Here is a 17,869-nt window from a genome sequence, read left to right on the forward strand (position 1 = left end):
CTGGTTACTCTAATTTCCTCGTAACATCTCAACAATAATAATTAATCTTCAGCATCACTCATTCATTCATTAAGAATATAGGCCTAATATATAAACACAGCCTGTAGTGCACTTTGGATAGTGTGTTCTAAGTGTTCTATGATTATTGGCACTAATAGTGACAACATGAATCACGTTCGTACAGTCGGAGCGAATAATTGTAATTTAAGGGTCCTACCATCACAAATATTAGTTGTGTAATATTCTACTACTACGTTAATTTATTTAATGTAATAAATACTTACATTGGCACTGGTAACCTTGTTTCCCAAAACCCCTGAAAGAAAAACATAACACAGATTAAAACACTTACGTTATTCAATTCTTCACATTTCATATTTACAAAACTATAGGATCTAAGCAAACACATGTATACAGTAAATGTAATATGTCTTAGTTGATAACGATGACCACTGTCAATTTTAACAACGTCAGTTTCATGTACGATCTGATAGAATGGAGAAGATTTACTTTCAGATGGAAATGTCTATAATGAAGAAGCGTTAGAAATTGGAGGTCTAAATTTAACATTTATATTGAAAGTTATAAAATCCTGTTTGAAAATAAATGTATTAAAAACGTGATTTGTAAATGTAAGGGGTGAAGTGCCGCTTCACTAGCTTCACTGGAGGAGCCGCCACTGGAATTGTTTACATTTTTCGGCTATTTCTAAGCATGAAGGTATCTATTTTCACACCAGAGGCTCAAATTAGTTCAATCTTGTTGAAGAAAGACTAATTTTGAGTAACTTCCTTCGGACATTTGTTACTTTTATTATTTTAGTAATTTCTATATTGCCGCCTAATGAAGACAAGTTCTTCCTTCCCTGCCAGCATACTATTTTGAAAACATATTAATTGAGATTAGCTGCCTGGACCGATCTGGACTTGAGTTGAGCATTTGAATCACAACCGATCTTTTGCATTTAGCTCAGTATTGCACACCTAATATTATTAATTCTGAATAATTTCGAGGGAAAAATTGTTCCGGAGCCGGGTATCGAACCCGGGACCTTTGGGAGTTATACCTGAAATCTTGATTTGCATTATTAATACTATTTCGTTTTATTTCACAAGATTTTCCGATATTATGCAAGTCTTCAGGATCTTCGTAATAATAACACAAAACTTTTTTTATATGTCCTAACTCGAGTACCGTACAGCGCTGAATCTCATAGGTATGCAGAGATATCAATACATAACGCAGGTAAAGTGACTAAAAAGGGCAGTAAATTTGCCTCGAACTCTCTCATTCATGATCAGAGTTCTTTTACGTGTCATAAATCATGGTACATAGTACACCCGATTTTACTTATTTTCTGTGGGAAGGAATGTGTAGAATTTATATCACTTTTAAAAATTTGTTGACTTCGACATGGTTTGAACCACGAATCTAGGATCAAATTACAGACACAGTAAATCTTAGATCGCAAAATATAACATATTAAGAGAAAGTACGAATAAAATTTAGGAAGAAGTTCAATATTTTATTGTATATTTGAATAGTAGTAATGAAGAGGAAGATGGTGGAATTGTTAAATGTATATTGTGTAATTAATTTCGTTGCCTAATAGCAAAGTAAGTATGTTGTGTAAATGTTAGCACAAAGTGTGTGTGATTCATGCACATGAGTTGAGAAGCAGCTTGGTTGAAGATTCTTTGGCCAGTCGTAGCTACCGATTAAGCAACTGCAGTCTCCGGAAATGTTGGAAGATATCCCAACAGCCCGACTACCTAAGTTCACTACACTCAGATAAATAATATCACGACGCCGAAATTTATGTCTAATATCTGCCCTAGCACTCAGCTTCGAAACTGATGCAAAGGAATGGAAATAGCGGTACTAAACATACAAGTAATGATGACGAATGCATGTACTGTACATATGTATTTTGTATACGTCAAGCTTTATTTACATTTCACAAACTATTCTCTGGTTTCAATTAAAAGAGAAAACATCAGACGAAAAAATTTATTTATTCTATCATTATAATAATCCGTGTAGCATACAGTCAAATGGCGTTACAACGAATAACACTATAACGGATTTTTCAATTCAGCGACAAAATATGTAATTTTTGTTCATGTCTCCATAAATAATGCCATCTGAACAAATACCGGTATTATGAAAATATAAAAATAATATTCATTCGTCAAAATATCACTGATTACTCTAATTTATTTTGTGCATTTTGCTTTACACAACTCCGCAAATCAAGAAAGCCCAATTCAGTAAGTGGACTGTTCACCCATGTCTCCTAACGGTATTTCTTCACAAGCGCCTCTATCGTCACAAATAGAATCCCATCAATCCGTCTTGTTCCTTCCTTCCGTCCGTCCATCCATCTATCTATTTATGTATTCATTAATTCATTCACTCATTCATTCATTATTAAATTAATTATTCATTTATTAATTATTCGTTTATTCATTATTCATTTATTCATATATCCATACATTCATTATTCATTTATATACCTCTATATTTAAATACTCTTATATTCATATACTCACATACACGCACGCACACACATACGCATACATACAAATATACGCCTGCCTGCCTATTTATTAACTTCAAATTCTACCTCATGAATCTTTGATAAAATATTTTATCATATGCTTTGTTCAAGAACTACGACAATGTAACACCAGCCTTAGACTTTTGTACGCACCGGACATTTTTAGGGCCTTGTGAGACAGAATTGCGCTGATTTTGTTCTTTAAAGTGTGCCGTATCCTTTGTCTCGGAGGATTCTGATCACCGGAATGTCACTGTGCTGGGAACATCTTTAGGTAAAGCATGTCAATGGACGCTGCAGCAAAGAGAAAATGTAAAGCTTTTTTTAAAGTAAAAAGTTAAAATATTAAAAGAAGTAGACAACCGAGAACGGTGGTGTAATAGTTATCATTCCCACTTTTCATCCGGGAGATCCGGGTTTCGGTCCTGGGGGGGGGGGGGGTGCTATCCTGACTTGTACTTCTCATGGTTTCACAAGTCTCTTGAAACGAATGCTGGGATAGTACAAATTTCAAGTGCTTCTCAATTCTCATTACACATTCGTCACCACTTCTCAGCTACCATACTACCATCTCCCAGCGACAGGTCTGCCACCTGTCCAACGAAGTAGCGCACTCGATAAAGCTGTACTCGATGGGAACGACAATAAAGTCATGTGGTGAACGCCGAGGGAAAAAAAAGTAGACAATGACTAGGAGAAGACCAATATATAGGAAGTGCATCTGCACTTTCATCACTCGATATTGCATTGCATGAGTTGAAAGTTTCGTTATGTTTTATTTGTTCAGTTTAATAAAATCTCAATACAACTAAAATAATTTCACCGACATCTGACTATAACTGGTCTTTATCTTGTTTGGATCTACGAGTAAACTGGTGAAATACTTTTGAGTACCTACTGAGTTACATCCTTTCTATATGGTCATTTTTTACTTGATTATTTAACGAATCTGTATCAACTACTAGGTTATTTAGCGTCGATGAGATTGGTGACAGCGAGGCTAAGGATATGCCATATGTTATCCGGCATTCGCCTTACGGTTGGGAAAAACTTCGGAAAATTCCAACCAGGTAATCAGCCCAAGCGGAAATCGAACCCACGCCTGAGCGCAACTCCGGATCGGCAGGCAAGCGCCTCAGCCGACTGAGCTACGCCGGTGGCCTGTATGGTCATGTTATAGGAAGTCATAATTATAATTTCCTCTAATACACAAAAATCGATAGTTACTCTGTGATATCATGATCTCCAACAGAGTTAATCTTATAATAACCAGCAATTCAAGTATTTCTACTGTCTGTACACATTAACATAGTCTTCTTTGTTGTTTCGTCGAGTCCGACACTCCTATGTAAGCATAGCCATTTCCTTATACTTATAATTTTAAAACTATACAATCTCTCGCATTTATACAAATAGGCTACAAATATATAACTGTGCCACACATTAAGTACGATAGCTATAATTAATAAAAGCGAATATAATGGTCCTCAAAACAGAGAATTCCTCATAATACATTCATCAAGTAAGTCAGGTTCAGTAATATTTTTAGGATTTAACATAATGTTAGGAATTGCCTGTTTCACTATTATTAAATTTACGGATGTATTTCGTCTCCGGTCTTTTAATTAAGAATAATTGCTCGTATATATTTCACGAAAGAAAGGTTTACGAATTACGTCATTGAAGCTATTCATCATTATAACCACGTGTTCAATTAACACTAACAAATAAACTGATATAAATAGCAAACATGTATTATACTGTACTGAATAGAAGGTTCTGAAACGAATTAATTTGAGTTTGCATTGGTTTTTATGGAAAAAGTCGCTTCGATATGCGAGTTATTTTGGATTAAGAGCACGTTTTCGAAATGAATTAGGCTCGTAATCCAAGATTGTACTGTATCTTCAAATCACAATAAACAGCCTCACAATACATAATATGTAGGTATTAATATAATTTTAAGTACCGTTTTGCCAAATTACCAATGACCACATTCTCACAGATACTTTCATTTGCAAGGCACAACATTCTCACTCTACAGTCTACACGTTGTAACGTCCGCCTAAGCTGTGGTATTCAGAGTGCCACCTAATTCTAGTTCGTGGAATTGTTTGTTGAACACATGTCGGGTTGCGCAACTTCACCTTAACCCATGACATATAGTAAATATTGTAACTATGCTGTTGTAAAATTGAAAATTAATATGTAATGTATTTATTATTATTATTATTATTATTATTATTATTATTATTATTATTATTATTATTATTATTATTATTATTATTATTGTGACAGCGACGTGAGATTCGAACTCACGACCAGCGTCCCGCAAGAGAGAAGATCGCGCGGAGCACTTTGGGATGGCGCGCGGCGGAGAGGGGAAAGGGCCAACGCGGCGAGAGAGTGGAGAGAGAGTGCGCGCGCATCTGGTGCTGGTAGAGAGGAGAGGCTCTGGATTTTTCTGGAGTGCCATCTCTAGAGAAGCGTGGAACTTTCGAGGCTACGTCGCTGTGGTTATAAATTAAGGACGCGAAGGAACGACAGCAGTTTTCAGTTGATTAGTCAGCCAGTCAGTGAGAAAGACAGAGCAAGCAAGCCAGTCTTGTGTACCGGAGTTCGACTCGAGTGTGCGTCCGCATCTGCGTCAGCATCCGAAGGCCTGAGTTCGAGTGCAGTGGACCGCAGTTGGAGGGACCTGAGTTCGAGTACAGTGAACTGTCTCTGGAGGTCTGTGGTTCGAGATACTGTGAACTCGAGTGACTGAGCTAGAAGAACTGTGAACTGAGAACTGATAGTTCTGATTTGTAAATAGTGCTTTGTAAATATTAGTTAAGATTAACAGTTCATTGTTGTTCGTACTAGTCCAAGTAAATTGTCATTGTCGTCGGTGGAGTGCTATAACGAATACTGTGTTAAGTGAAAATCCAATTGTTGACGAGAGCGTTAAGGCGAATTGTAGAAAGGAATTATTGTTGTGGCGAATAAATTACATTGTTGTTACTAATAAAATTCACATTATTATTATTATTATTATTATTATTATTATTATTATTATTATTGCTACTATTATTATTATTATTATTATTATTGTCAGTTATCAATAACATCATTGCTATCTCTGTTTTCTTTCTTTTCGTCGTATTAGCTCGATGAGAGCACTATAATGTACTTTTGACTCTGTTGACCCTCTATAGGGCTTTAACTTAAGTTGTATAATTTTCATCAGTGTTTGTATTTCTTTTTTGTATTTATATGTGCTATCTGGTAGGATGGAAGAGAAGGCCTTATGGCCTTAATCCTGTCAGATTAAATAAATTATTATTATTATTATTATTATTATTATTATTATTATTATTATTATTAATTTGGTATCTTTGTACAGTCTTTTCTCTATCAGTTACTTGAAGGACATTTTCATCTATTTTTAATCGGTTTATTTTACCACGTTTTATCAAATGCGATGATTATCTAAAGTCTGAGTTAAATTAAGGTGACTATTTCGTTTATATGACGTCATTCCATTTTCGACCAATGAAGTGTAATGAAATTTTGAATTACAACCAATCACAGTCACACTTTGCGATAATTTTTGCAGCTAGATTTATCGCTTTCAATTTATCGCATGGTCGTTCTTTTGTTTAGTCGTTGTCGCCAACTTTTTTCCCTGTAAATTGATTATCATGAATACATTAAGATGCAACTACACGATTAAACGTTTCTTTCAACTTTAAAGCAATGAATGCAAGATTGATATTTAATATTAATTAATATATTTACGCAGTGAAGACGACGTTCAAAACGACGCACCATGTAGACACAATATCTTCATGCATCTTAATTGAACGTACCTTTTAAACTTCAATATTCTTCCCAGATTGCACGCATACGCGATTGGAATATTGAACTGTGTAGATGCAGCTTTAGTTCCGTTACACACTACAGCGAGAACGCGTTTGTCGAGCTATAAAAAATGCTTTCGTGTAGCACTGATTGTAACGGTCGAAATAGGCACAGCTGACATTGGTCCTGCTCCCACAGGTACGAGTAACTTAGCTTATAAATGTAGGCTATGAAATTTGTATTTTGTGAATGAAATTAAACAAATAATAGAAAGTCAGATGTTCAAATTTATGTAACATCATCGCATATGAAACCCAAAGACCTTGCATAATAATAATAATAATAATAATAATAATAATAATAATAAGGTCTTTGATCAAACTGCCTTCCGTATGGTGTAATAAAATTCGTGTTTTAATTAGGTCTATCTATACAGAGATAGCTTCACTGTGTAGCAACATGTCTCGCTTTGAATACATAAGCCTTGGTATATAGCTGTCCCCACTGTTACTGTTAAATTAAATTATGATTTCAGCAGATAATGAAAATGTATTTATGTTTTAATAATAAGAGAAAAGTGTAGTACATGTAATTAATATTGTTAAACCTGTATTTCGCTTTTCGCAATTGGCATTACTGAATAACATCGAATTTCTTTATTGCAGTAATCGATATTCATCTACGGTATTTCAACTTCACAATGTCTGAATAGGTTAAGTATTCGTTAATATATAATTATTAACATTTTGTGATCGAATTTTAGGGCTATATTATTTACATTTTCATTTTATCCACGAAATTGTCATAATAAATATCACTCGTGACATTACTACAGATAATTCCAACGAAATGAGTCCAGGGTCCAGCGACGAAAGTTACCCAGCATTTGATCTTAATGGGTTGAGGGAAACCCGGAAAAAGACTTCAACCAAATACCTTGTCCTAGCCAGGGTTTGAACCCGGGTCCGGTCGTTTACGGTCAGACATACTAACCGAAGCGGTGGACTCATCTACTGTACATGTTCAATACCTGTTTACGTGCGGAGTATACAGTACGTAATTGTATTTTCACAAGATATATTTCATGTGAACGGAGGACCATAAACATAAACTTTGCATTCTTCATTAATCCGCATTATAATCGTCTATTAACTTATGTGATGTATAATTTAAATCATCATTGTCTACACTGTATAAGTTATGCTGAATATTATCAATAGTAAGAATGCCTCCATATTTTTTTTTATTTCCGTCCACAATTTTTAAAATATAGATCTGATCTTATTTGTTTGAACAAAAATGTCAGGAACTTACCATAGGAAATCTTTACAGAATGCACAAAAGGTGGGTTGTCGGAAAAACTTGGCGACAAAGCGGTGACCTTTAACTTCGTGTACTTTGTGATGTTTGATGGCCCCTCTCCGCCTGGTGATCGCCCGACCGCGCCTTGGTCCTCCAAAATCATCATCAATCGGACCCAAACCCAACGGACCAGGAGGCACTAGCGATGTTGCTGTAAGAAACAAAAGAAAAGAGTAAATCCTTAGGAAATTCTTATGTTTTTATTGTGTAATTAGAATTATAAAATTAAAATTTGAGCTTTAAATCTCACACTTATCTATATCTGACCTATTCACAGTCGAAAGGAATGTCACCGGAATAATGCTTCAGGCACTTTCCATATCATCCTCGGAAGGAAATAAAATAAAAATGATTAGTTTCCATTTAGAAATATTTTCTACACTTAGTACTCTAAATAAAATACGCTCCAGTTTTATTGAATTTTATTTTAAAACTACATAATAACTCTAAAAGTTTTGTGTGTATCTGATTAATAAACTTGGGAAAAGGGTAATCATGATGTAACAATGTAACAATGACAAATATGGTGTACACTTTACTACAGCATATGTATCTTGTGAAACGATTTTATCATGTTCAGTGTAAAATCAGAACGAGATTCGAATGCAGAGAATCACCGAGTAGGTCTACAATAAGCAGATTAGTGAAGAAGTTAATAAACTCTGGGAATACACTGGATAACAAGAAATGTATCGTCGGCAGGGTTGGCCGCGTAAATTACATGATACATATTTTACGTACGTTAAACATAATTTACATCGCGTATAAAAATTAATTTTATACGCGAGAATTCAGCAGGCAGACTTCAGTGAGAAAGGCAGTGCCCAAGAAGAAAGAAAAGGAGGGCCGCTAGGAGCAAAGATGACGAAGAAAGGCATAACAAAGCTGATTAGGGAGCAGAATATTAAAGTACCATAAGGCAGCTCAGGTATAACAACAATAATAATTCCCTGCAAACTTCATTTTACAATTTCGATGTACCTTTTGTCTGAAACTATTCAACTTATTTACATGATTTTTTTAGCTTCATTTTATGAACGTAATAGCAATCTATGTAAATCAATTGGAAATGTGATATTAAGAAATATATTAATAATTATTATGCAACTATACTGATAAAATTACCTCATTAATTAAATTTTTATTTAATTTCGGTATGGGATTTAATCAGAAAATTAATTGATTCAGTTTCTTAACACTCTTGGTATGTGCAGTACAGTAAAATTCAGAACAATATATTCACAAGTTTTTGAGAGCATATACATTTCTTCTAACAATGTGTTAAATTATTTATAACAATTTATGAACAATCTGCTGGCAGTAGACATTGAAAAAATATATTTTGACGAAGTATCTTAAAAGGAAGGACCATAATAAACATGCATACCAATTTTTGTGAAGATATAAAAATCATAGATGCTAGAAAATTTTTCAAGAATGTATGGTTTTCACAACATTATATGTTAATACCTCCTTAAAATGTGGTAGACTATAAGCTTTTGAACCAGATATGGGCATTCCTATGCATTGCACTGCGTACATAGGGTGCTTTCACTCGTGTCTACTGTTCTGAAAATTGCCTCCTTGTTTCGCTGAAGTCAATAATCTAAACATCTATTGCAGCATTTAAAAAGCGAACTAAAATACATACATAGTCGATCAATGTTGTATACCTTATAAACAGAACTTTTATTGATTTTAAACTGCGATTAGTCTCAATTGAAACCTCTGTAGAAAGGAGATTATATTCGGAGGTAGAAAATGAAACATGGGTGTTCAGTTTGTGCAAAAAATTATTAAAAATGTTAGAAAATTACATTTAGAGCTCTATTATAAAAGGTACCATATTAGTCAATATGAAGATGTCGTAGGAATGGGTCGTGAATCCGTTCTGAATATTATTCGTGATGGTAAACTTGCGACAGAGGTAAGTTTATTTAATTCTACCGTATACCATGAATAGGTTATGCATTATTAGATGTCTTTCTTCTAGAAAAATATTTGTTTTATTTTAACTTCTTTTTCAAAGGAGCATTCACTTACTTTATTTATTTATAGGTATACTGACATTTCTAGATCCAATTGAAATATTTAAAATTAAAGAAAAATTTTCACAATTCATTGTTTAAACTATTAAAGTTACGTATTAAATACGCGATTTATTTCACTTTGTTTTCACCAATGCAACAACTCGCTCTTATCCCACCCTCACGTGTTATGGTACCACTTAGGCTGAGAATCGGTTCCATGTGCATGAAATATGTACACCATTTCAGTTTTGCATTGTTCCTGCACCCAGTACAGGAATCTGCCTGACATGTTCTGTACAAATTTAATGCCTGAAATTACTTAAAAGTCTCAATGTTGGATGAAGAGAAATAGATATGCAAGAGGAGTATGTGTCGCACAGAATTTGGTAATTACAAAAGCTCTTCCCTCTACGAATGAACAACCTCGTAATGTTGTACGTTTCTTTTGTTAATGATATTCCTGTTTAGTCACTAAACGTAAAATGGTCCAGTTTAGGTATTCTACTCCGCAAAGAGTGCTTATTCAATATATCGACATTAATACAAAATCTATAAAATGGTACAAAGGGTTAAAGTATAAATAATTTAAAATATAGCAATCAAATTTCTGAGCATTTATTACTTATAAAATCTTACATCATTCGACAAGTAAAGTATAAGAAAGTACGTAGCATAAACGATTCAAATAATCACACATGGTTTTGGTTAACACGTGAAAATATGTACGGTAACGTAACACTGCACAATATCATTTAAAGTATGAATTCTAAAGAAAATTAATACATACATTAGAAATAGAATAGAATAAATGAAATTTCTAAGATCATTATTAAATCTCATAAGACTGCACCACTTTGACATTTGCAGGATAATAGTCTCAAATTTAAATATAGTTAACGCTAGGAATATTACATTTGACACAGGTAAAGTTAAATTGCGTGAGGCCAAGAGCCGGCTGGTCGGTCTAGGCCCTTCACAGGCTGTAGCGCCACGGATTATTATATTTATAAAGTTAAATTAGCATGAATAAGGCATACATTTTACACCGAATATTATTAGCAAAGAACTTAAGGACGCTATCTTGGAAAATATTATAACTACTATATTCAAATAATATTTGGTCACTATAAAATGACCCTTATTTATAGGACTAACTATTAAAGAGGTTAAATAAACTTGATATAATAAAATTAAGACAAGATATTGTTGTGCAATATAGATATCCATTTATCGTGCTTCAATGTATTTTAGGAGTTGGAAGAAGCACTGAACATGTGTTAGCCTCAATTCTTCAAATATCACTCCATTAATAACACTTCAAGGCAGTATGATTGATAAAATGATCACATGCCTTAAGTCCTACTTAGAAAATATTATGGTATCTCCTTGGAGACAGTAAATATGTAGCAACAAATATGGTATATAGTGGTTAACACGTCTGCCTTGTATTCAGTAAGTTTCGAGGTTTGATTCTAGGGACCGGCTATCCCGACTTGGGTTTTTCGTGGTTTCCCAATTCTTTCCAGACATGAGACGGTACCACTACAAGGGCCAAAATCTATTACCCTTCATAACATAGAGGAGACCTAATTACATAATACAACATTTGATAATAAGTCATTCTCACCTTCCGCGACAGGCCGGCCATCTGCCTGGGAAGTATCGCAACTGATTGAATGTGCTTCCCTCTATCGAGAGAAAAGAACAACTGCTCAAAAGTGGAAACGTCGAATAAAAAACTGAAAGCGGAACTTTTACGTAGGTACAAGGTATCTGATAAGTCATTCATTTTTGTTTAGACAGCCCAAATATCAGTTCAGAGGTATGTAATGGTTTCGCAGGCGGAATCAGGAATGTGTGTAACGTCCACTGACAACGTCACGTGAAAGTTAAGACTTTTAGTTTTCGTGTGATAATTTTATATTAAACATGCGCAGTCAATCTGTTATGTTAATTACTTATTTTCTTTCGATTTGCTCTCATATTATTTCTTAATACGTATGTTTTCTCAGATTCCTCAAATTAATTTGTTTGGTTTCATTCGGAATAAATAACGTACATAATGAAAGAAACCTGTTAAGAACAGACAGCGTAGAGTTTTAACACAATTTATCTATTTTACGATATTTTGAGTACGTCACTTCTAACGACACTATTATGAAAATATCACAATCTGGTTAGACCATGAAAAACGTTGGATTCGAACTACCTATAATATACCAAATAGTCTACGACATACAAGATCAGTGACAACCCGCATGGAGCTGGACCATGTCAACGTATAGGCCTATGGCTTACTGGAATATCTTACATTCAATTCTTCTGTCGCTATCATTCACTTTTGCTGTCACGAGTTAGAGTCGAACCATGAATGATTACCGAAGGCAAGATTCAAGCTTTTATAGCTACTGATGTGGAACATTCTGATTCTTAAGATGTTTCATCGATTACATATTTCAGTTTTTAAGTAGTATTACTAGAATCTTCTAGAATCACCTGCTATCGGAGTTCGACATTAAAGGATACAAAAACAAGAACCGGGGATCTTACCCTCACAGGCAGACGAAATATTCGTACAGCCCATTACTCTATCTGAGAGCCATTAACTACTTGAGAGATACGCGCATTATAAATTATAATAACCGAGAAGAGAGATTGGGCCCAAAGTTAAACAAACTATTGAAAGGAAAGCTCTATTTAATCTGTGGTTGATGCTACCAATTCAGGAAAACTCACGAAAAACCATGTGAAAAGATGGCTAATGGGTCTGTTCATTCCTGGTGTTAAGGATCATATACTACTTCTACTAGATTCATGGAGTGACCAAACTGATAAAAACATGTTTAATGACGCTGAATAAAGGTGCTTTTAAATAATAAAACAATTAAGACGCAAATACTTTCCCTAAAGTCCACAAGGTTTGTGCAGCCACTTGACGTATATTTTTTTTCCGGCAGTATAAAATTGTAATTTGGAGAATAGAAAACTATTTCAGCCACAAAATTATAATTGAAAATAGTACAGAAAATTTGCATGATAGAGTCTTCATAATAAAATTACATTCTGTTGTTTATCATCAGGTTTGTTTCCCTGTACTACGGACATGTTCGTACAAGACTTGTTGTATACGCGTGGTGGAACAAACTGGACATTGATTTTCGAAATATTCTTCACACTCTACTTGAAGTTAACAGCAGCGATTGTGAAATGGAAGATTGTGAAGAGGCAGAATTTGTTAAATATTTGTACTTTTCAATGCCCCTTTGTCCGAACCACTTCTTTTTTAATCCACACTACCATCGATAAAGTAAGAGTAGTTTAAAACTTAAATTGATATGTTTAGAATGTAATATGTTACATTTGTATGAAGGTATTAAATTACATAAGGATGAAGATTATAGATCAGGGATGTCAATCAGAGCGTATATGCGCTACGAGAACGCTTGCGCCACTGGAGCACGCAGAGCGCGCCAGCTACGAATACGTGCTTCAGTGAGGGTTGTACATTGTACAATTGGCATTAATCATGCACCCAGCGAAATAAATTAGAAATTTTCTATCGACCTCTTGCTGCAAACATAGAAACTGTACCACTAGATTGCAGCTAGAAATAATTGATATTGGGAATACAACGTTGTTAAAACATGCATATAATAATCAGGACCTCCTTACCTTTTACAAACGTTTGAGCCCTGAACTGAATCCTATGGTCCGTAAATTTGCAATTCAAATTATAACAATTTTCGATAGCTCATATGTATGTGAACAATTTTTTTAATTTATGAAGCTAACAAAGTCAAGACTAAGGGCCAAATTATTTGATGACAGTATGAGTGCTACGGTTCGACTTGCTACTTCAAATAACATAGTTCCAAATATTACAAGGCTGGTATCGAACAGAAATCGTAGAAATGGTTCTGGTGAAATTTCATTTTGAAATGTTAATTTTCCTTATTTTCGCCGTTAAAGAAGATACAGTAGTAATTTTAATAACCAAGAATGTTCAGAAATCATTATAATATATGTTATGTTATTTGTAAAGCAGTATTCAATCAATCAATCAATCAATCAATCAATCATGTTTATTTGTCAGAATCACATCAGCGTAATTATAGACAATGGTCAATAAAAACAAACAGATTAAAATTCCAAGTTCATATGGCTGTCGGCTATAATAGTCTACAAAACTAACCTTGGCTGACTATTCTGATTAAACTTCATTTTGCAATGTTCATTTTCCCTATTTTCGCTATTACTGAAGATAGTAATTGTAATAACCAAGAATATTCAGAAATCCTTCTATCTGTTATGTTAGTTTTAAGTTACTAAAACAGTACTCGGCTATAATAGTCTACAAAACTAATCTTGGCTGACTATTGTAAAGCATATATAAATTATTCAGCTATCAGATAACAGCATTTAATATAAATGTATAAACAAAGGTGTAAGGAATTATTACATCTGGGCACCAGATCATTTTCACTCTGTCCGCCCCTGTGTCTTGCTCGTTTCTGTGTTTACGGAATTCCACTCCAGCACGTAAGCACGCGAAGGAATCGAACGTCGTTCATGCGCTCTTTCTTTGACATCACTGGTATAGATTTAGAACTTGCCGCTTGTTGTTTTGCTTGCATTTAGCCATGTAGCATATCTACCTCCTTGTCTAAAGTTTTTATATATCGTTAATAACAAAAAAGCGACATAAGCGACTATTACCACGTTGTTTATCATACAAAAATTAGCTTGTATAATTTTTTTATTCAAATAGCCGCGGCCCAGTTGGGACGGTTCCCTTGTCAGTAGTAATCAGTAGTAATTTTTCATTGCCTTAGGCAACCCAATATACGCGGATGGAAGAGGGTTTGTCTAGCTTCCTGCTTTATCAATGCCCAATATTACGCGTTTTAACACACAATAAAGGAACTGAGTTCTGTACTCAACTACTTTTTTATCGCTCTTCCAAGTCCTAACAGTTCGTAACGTGACTCCTGAGACATCGTCTCTACATTGTATGATATACTCACGAAAACAGATTTTTCAACACAGATAACGACGCAGTTGATACAAAGTATTAAATAACCGATTAAAATGTACTGTCTTATTTACTTTATTTAGATAATTTATTACTCTGTGAGCCGCTTTGTTGACGTAAATCTTCGGCAAACAATTTCTTGAGCAAATGTCATCGACTATTCATTAATTTCTGGAACTGTTAGTCTTGCACCATCTATGAGGCGAAACAATTCCCACTTCAAAGAAGATACATTGTACTGCCATCTACCATGAACAGCTAAACAAAGATCATATGCCCAGCTTTTCTTAGTTTCATCACGCTGGTACCATCTAGCGAATGAATTCCGAAACTCATGCGTCCATTACTAAATCCGCGTCTAGAAAGAGTAAGACGACAAAATGGCCGACGAGACGACGAAAATATTTTTAAACTTTTGAGAATGGAATAACATCATCACAACATCACAGCCAAGCTAAGTGCATCCAGCACATTTAACCATGACTGGCACACGTCCTGCGTATAAATTCATTCAAGTGCTCCCTTTTCCTTTCCTACTACCAGTCTCAAAAGAAAAGGCCATCAATTTACACTGGGCTGTAATATTTAATGGACTTTCCCACAGGAGTAACGTGGTTTCTAAAGTCCGAATTCTTGTCTTCGATACGAATACTCTTCAAACTGTAAAACTGGTACATAGGCCAGTATTACACTAAAGCTGTAAAAGTGTGGCTGGCAGACAGTGAAGCGGCCTAGCTGACACTTTAGAGTTTCAAGAATGAAGAAGAAAACCAAAAAGACTCTGAAACGTAATGACAAGAATGACTCATAGACTTGTAATGGTAATTCCTAGAGCCGAGGAGTCTTCCAATAAGGAAGCTCAAGTGACTAACGTGCTAAGGAACTCGGCTATAGGGATGTCCAACAAGAACGAAAAAAAAAAGAAAAAAAAGAATCAGTGTTTCTTAACTATCAACCTACCTATATCCCACAACTGTTCAAGTATATAAAATCAGTTTTCAACAGAATAGCACCAATATTGCAATACTCTCATTACTTTAGGCCTACATAAATATTCTCTCTTATTATTTATATAGGCTAATTATTTAGTCTAACTCAAAAGCAAACGGTAAATAAATTTTCACTAAAGGAAAAAATTAACATCGTTAAAAACAATTTTCAACTCAAAAGTAAAATAATAATAGTCTAGGCCTACATTTAAATAAAGAAGTCATAAAAAAACTATAATAAAATTGTTAATAATTATGGTTACCCAAAAATGTTATTAGGGGAAGGTTGCCTAAATTGGACCACTTTTCATATTTTATTTCTCACTCATTAGGATATGTAATAAATGAAATTTATAATGATATAATCTCATTTATTAATATGTATACATTAGTTACTTACTTACTTACGGCTTTTAAGGAACCCGGAGGTTCATTGCTGCCCTCACATAAGCCCGCCATCGGTCCCTATCCTGAGCAAGATTAATCCAGTCCCTACCATCATATCCCACCTACCTCAAATCCATTTTAATATTATCTCCCATCTACGTCTCAGCCTCCCCAAAAGGTCTTATTCCCTCCGGCCTCCCAACTAACACTCTATATTCATTTCTTGATTCGCCCATACGTGCTACATGCCCTGCCCATCTCAAACATTTGAATTTAATGTTCCTAATTATGTCAGGTGAAGAATACAATGCGTGCAGTTCTGCGTTGTGTAACTTTCTCAAATCTCCTGTAATTTCATCCCTCTTAGCCCCAAATATTTTCCTAAGAACCTTATTCTCAAACACCCTTAATCTCTGTTCCTCGCTCAAAGTGATAGTCCAAGTTTCACAACCATACAGAACAACCGGTAATATAACTGTTTTATAAATTCTAACTTTAAGATTTTTTGACAGCAGACTAGGCCTATATGTTTACATTATAAAGAAATTCAAAAACTTCATTTATGTAGGAATACAAATATTACACATTGACTTTTGTCCAAGTCTACAAATGATACAAATGAGGAAACTAGTTTCTCAAAAATGTTACTAGACCTATCTCAGCAGAAACTGAACAATCAAAGAAAGAGATGAAAGAAGAATAAGAGCAGATAAGATGAAATGCAAAAGAACTGCGAACCAAAAACAATTAATAATATGCTTCTTCTTTTTCAAGCATTATACTTGGAAGTTTGTTGTACCTTCATTTTCTCAAGATTGGCCTACCAAAACTTAGGTCTTCTTCCGTTTGGTATAGAATTAAAAATAAATTTCGAAAATCACTTTACATTCCTAGCCATTATCTTTTTTTAACTGTTTTTGTAACATTTCAAGTAAATACTATACTACAAAATACCCATTGATTCCACATATCGTCATTTTATATTCTCTATTTCTTGTAACTCAAAATAAAGTTAGGTATTAAAAGTCTCTTTTTATAGTGTAATTTCATTTTTCTTGCTGTCGTTCAAGTTTCGTTTCCACGTAATAGGCTACACAAGTGACTGTCTAATGAAACTTATGATTTGGTGTTTATTTCATAGAGGCCCTATGTTGCTCTGTACAGAATTAGCCTACGAATAAGACCATTTTTATACCTATTGTAGATTCATATTTAAACAAAATAACCAATTACTGCAAAATGCATAGAAAATATGAAACGATCAGAGAGAGAAAGATTTGAAAAAATCGTCTACCCTCCACTGAGGGTGAACACAAGGATCCAGAATGCAAACATAGTTGAAGATTAAGATTAAAATTAACACAGTGTTAGGCCTATTAACAAGAAGTGAAAGAAAAATTAATTTGACTTAACATACATGTGGAAAATTATTATTTGGAGAGTTGTTGTTTAGTCATTTGTCCGAAGACAGGTCACAAGTGATACCAAAAAGCACCACTTATGAGGCAACTAGGCCAGGAGATAAAGAGGTAGGATGGCCCCCTCCATTAAATACATCGCCGATTAGCTACATGTTACATTAATCAGACTTCAGATGCATACAAACAATTGTTCTTCCTCTGACACATATCGTCAAGTGAGATATACTGCCTGATAATAGAGAGAA

The 17,869-nt window shown here is 34.4% G+C and overlaps 1 protein-coding gene across 2 annotated transcripts in view; it reads right to left on the reverse strand.

Annotated features, from left to right (window-relative positions):
* Pkcdelta (Protein kinase C delta) overlaps positions 1-17,869 on the reverse strand; it is a 309,961-nt gene that overhangs the window by 181,909 nt on the left and 110,183 nt on the right. For both annotated transcript variants that reach the window (XM_069818485.1, XM_069818486.1), the window contains exons 3-4: positions 7,718-7,916; positions 285-316 (exon numbers count right to left, since the gene is read on the reverse strand). In XM_069818485.1, coding sequence (XP_069674586.1) covers positions 285-316; positions 7,718-7,916 — 231 coding nt within the window. The remainder of the gene's footprint in view (positions 1-284; positions 317-7,717; positions 7,917-17,869) is intronic.

This window comes from Periplaneta americana, chromosome 2, assembly GCF_040183065.1.
Source record: "Periplaneta americana isolate PAMFEO1 chromosome 2, P.americana_PAMFEO1_priV1, whole genome shotgun sequence".
Taxonomy (NCBI): domain Eukaryota; kingdom Metazoa; phylum Arthropoda; class Insecta; order Blattodea; family Blattidae; genus Periplaneta; species Periplaneta americana.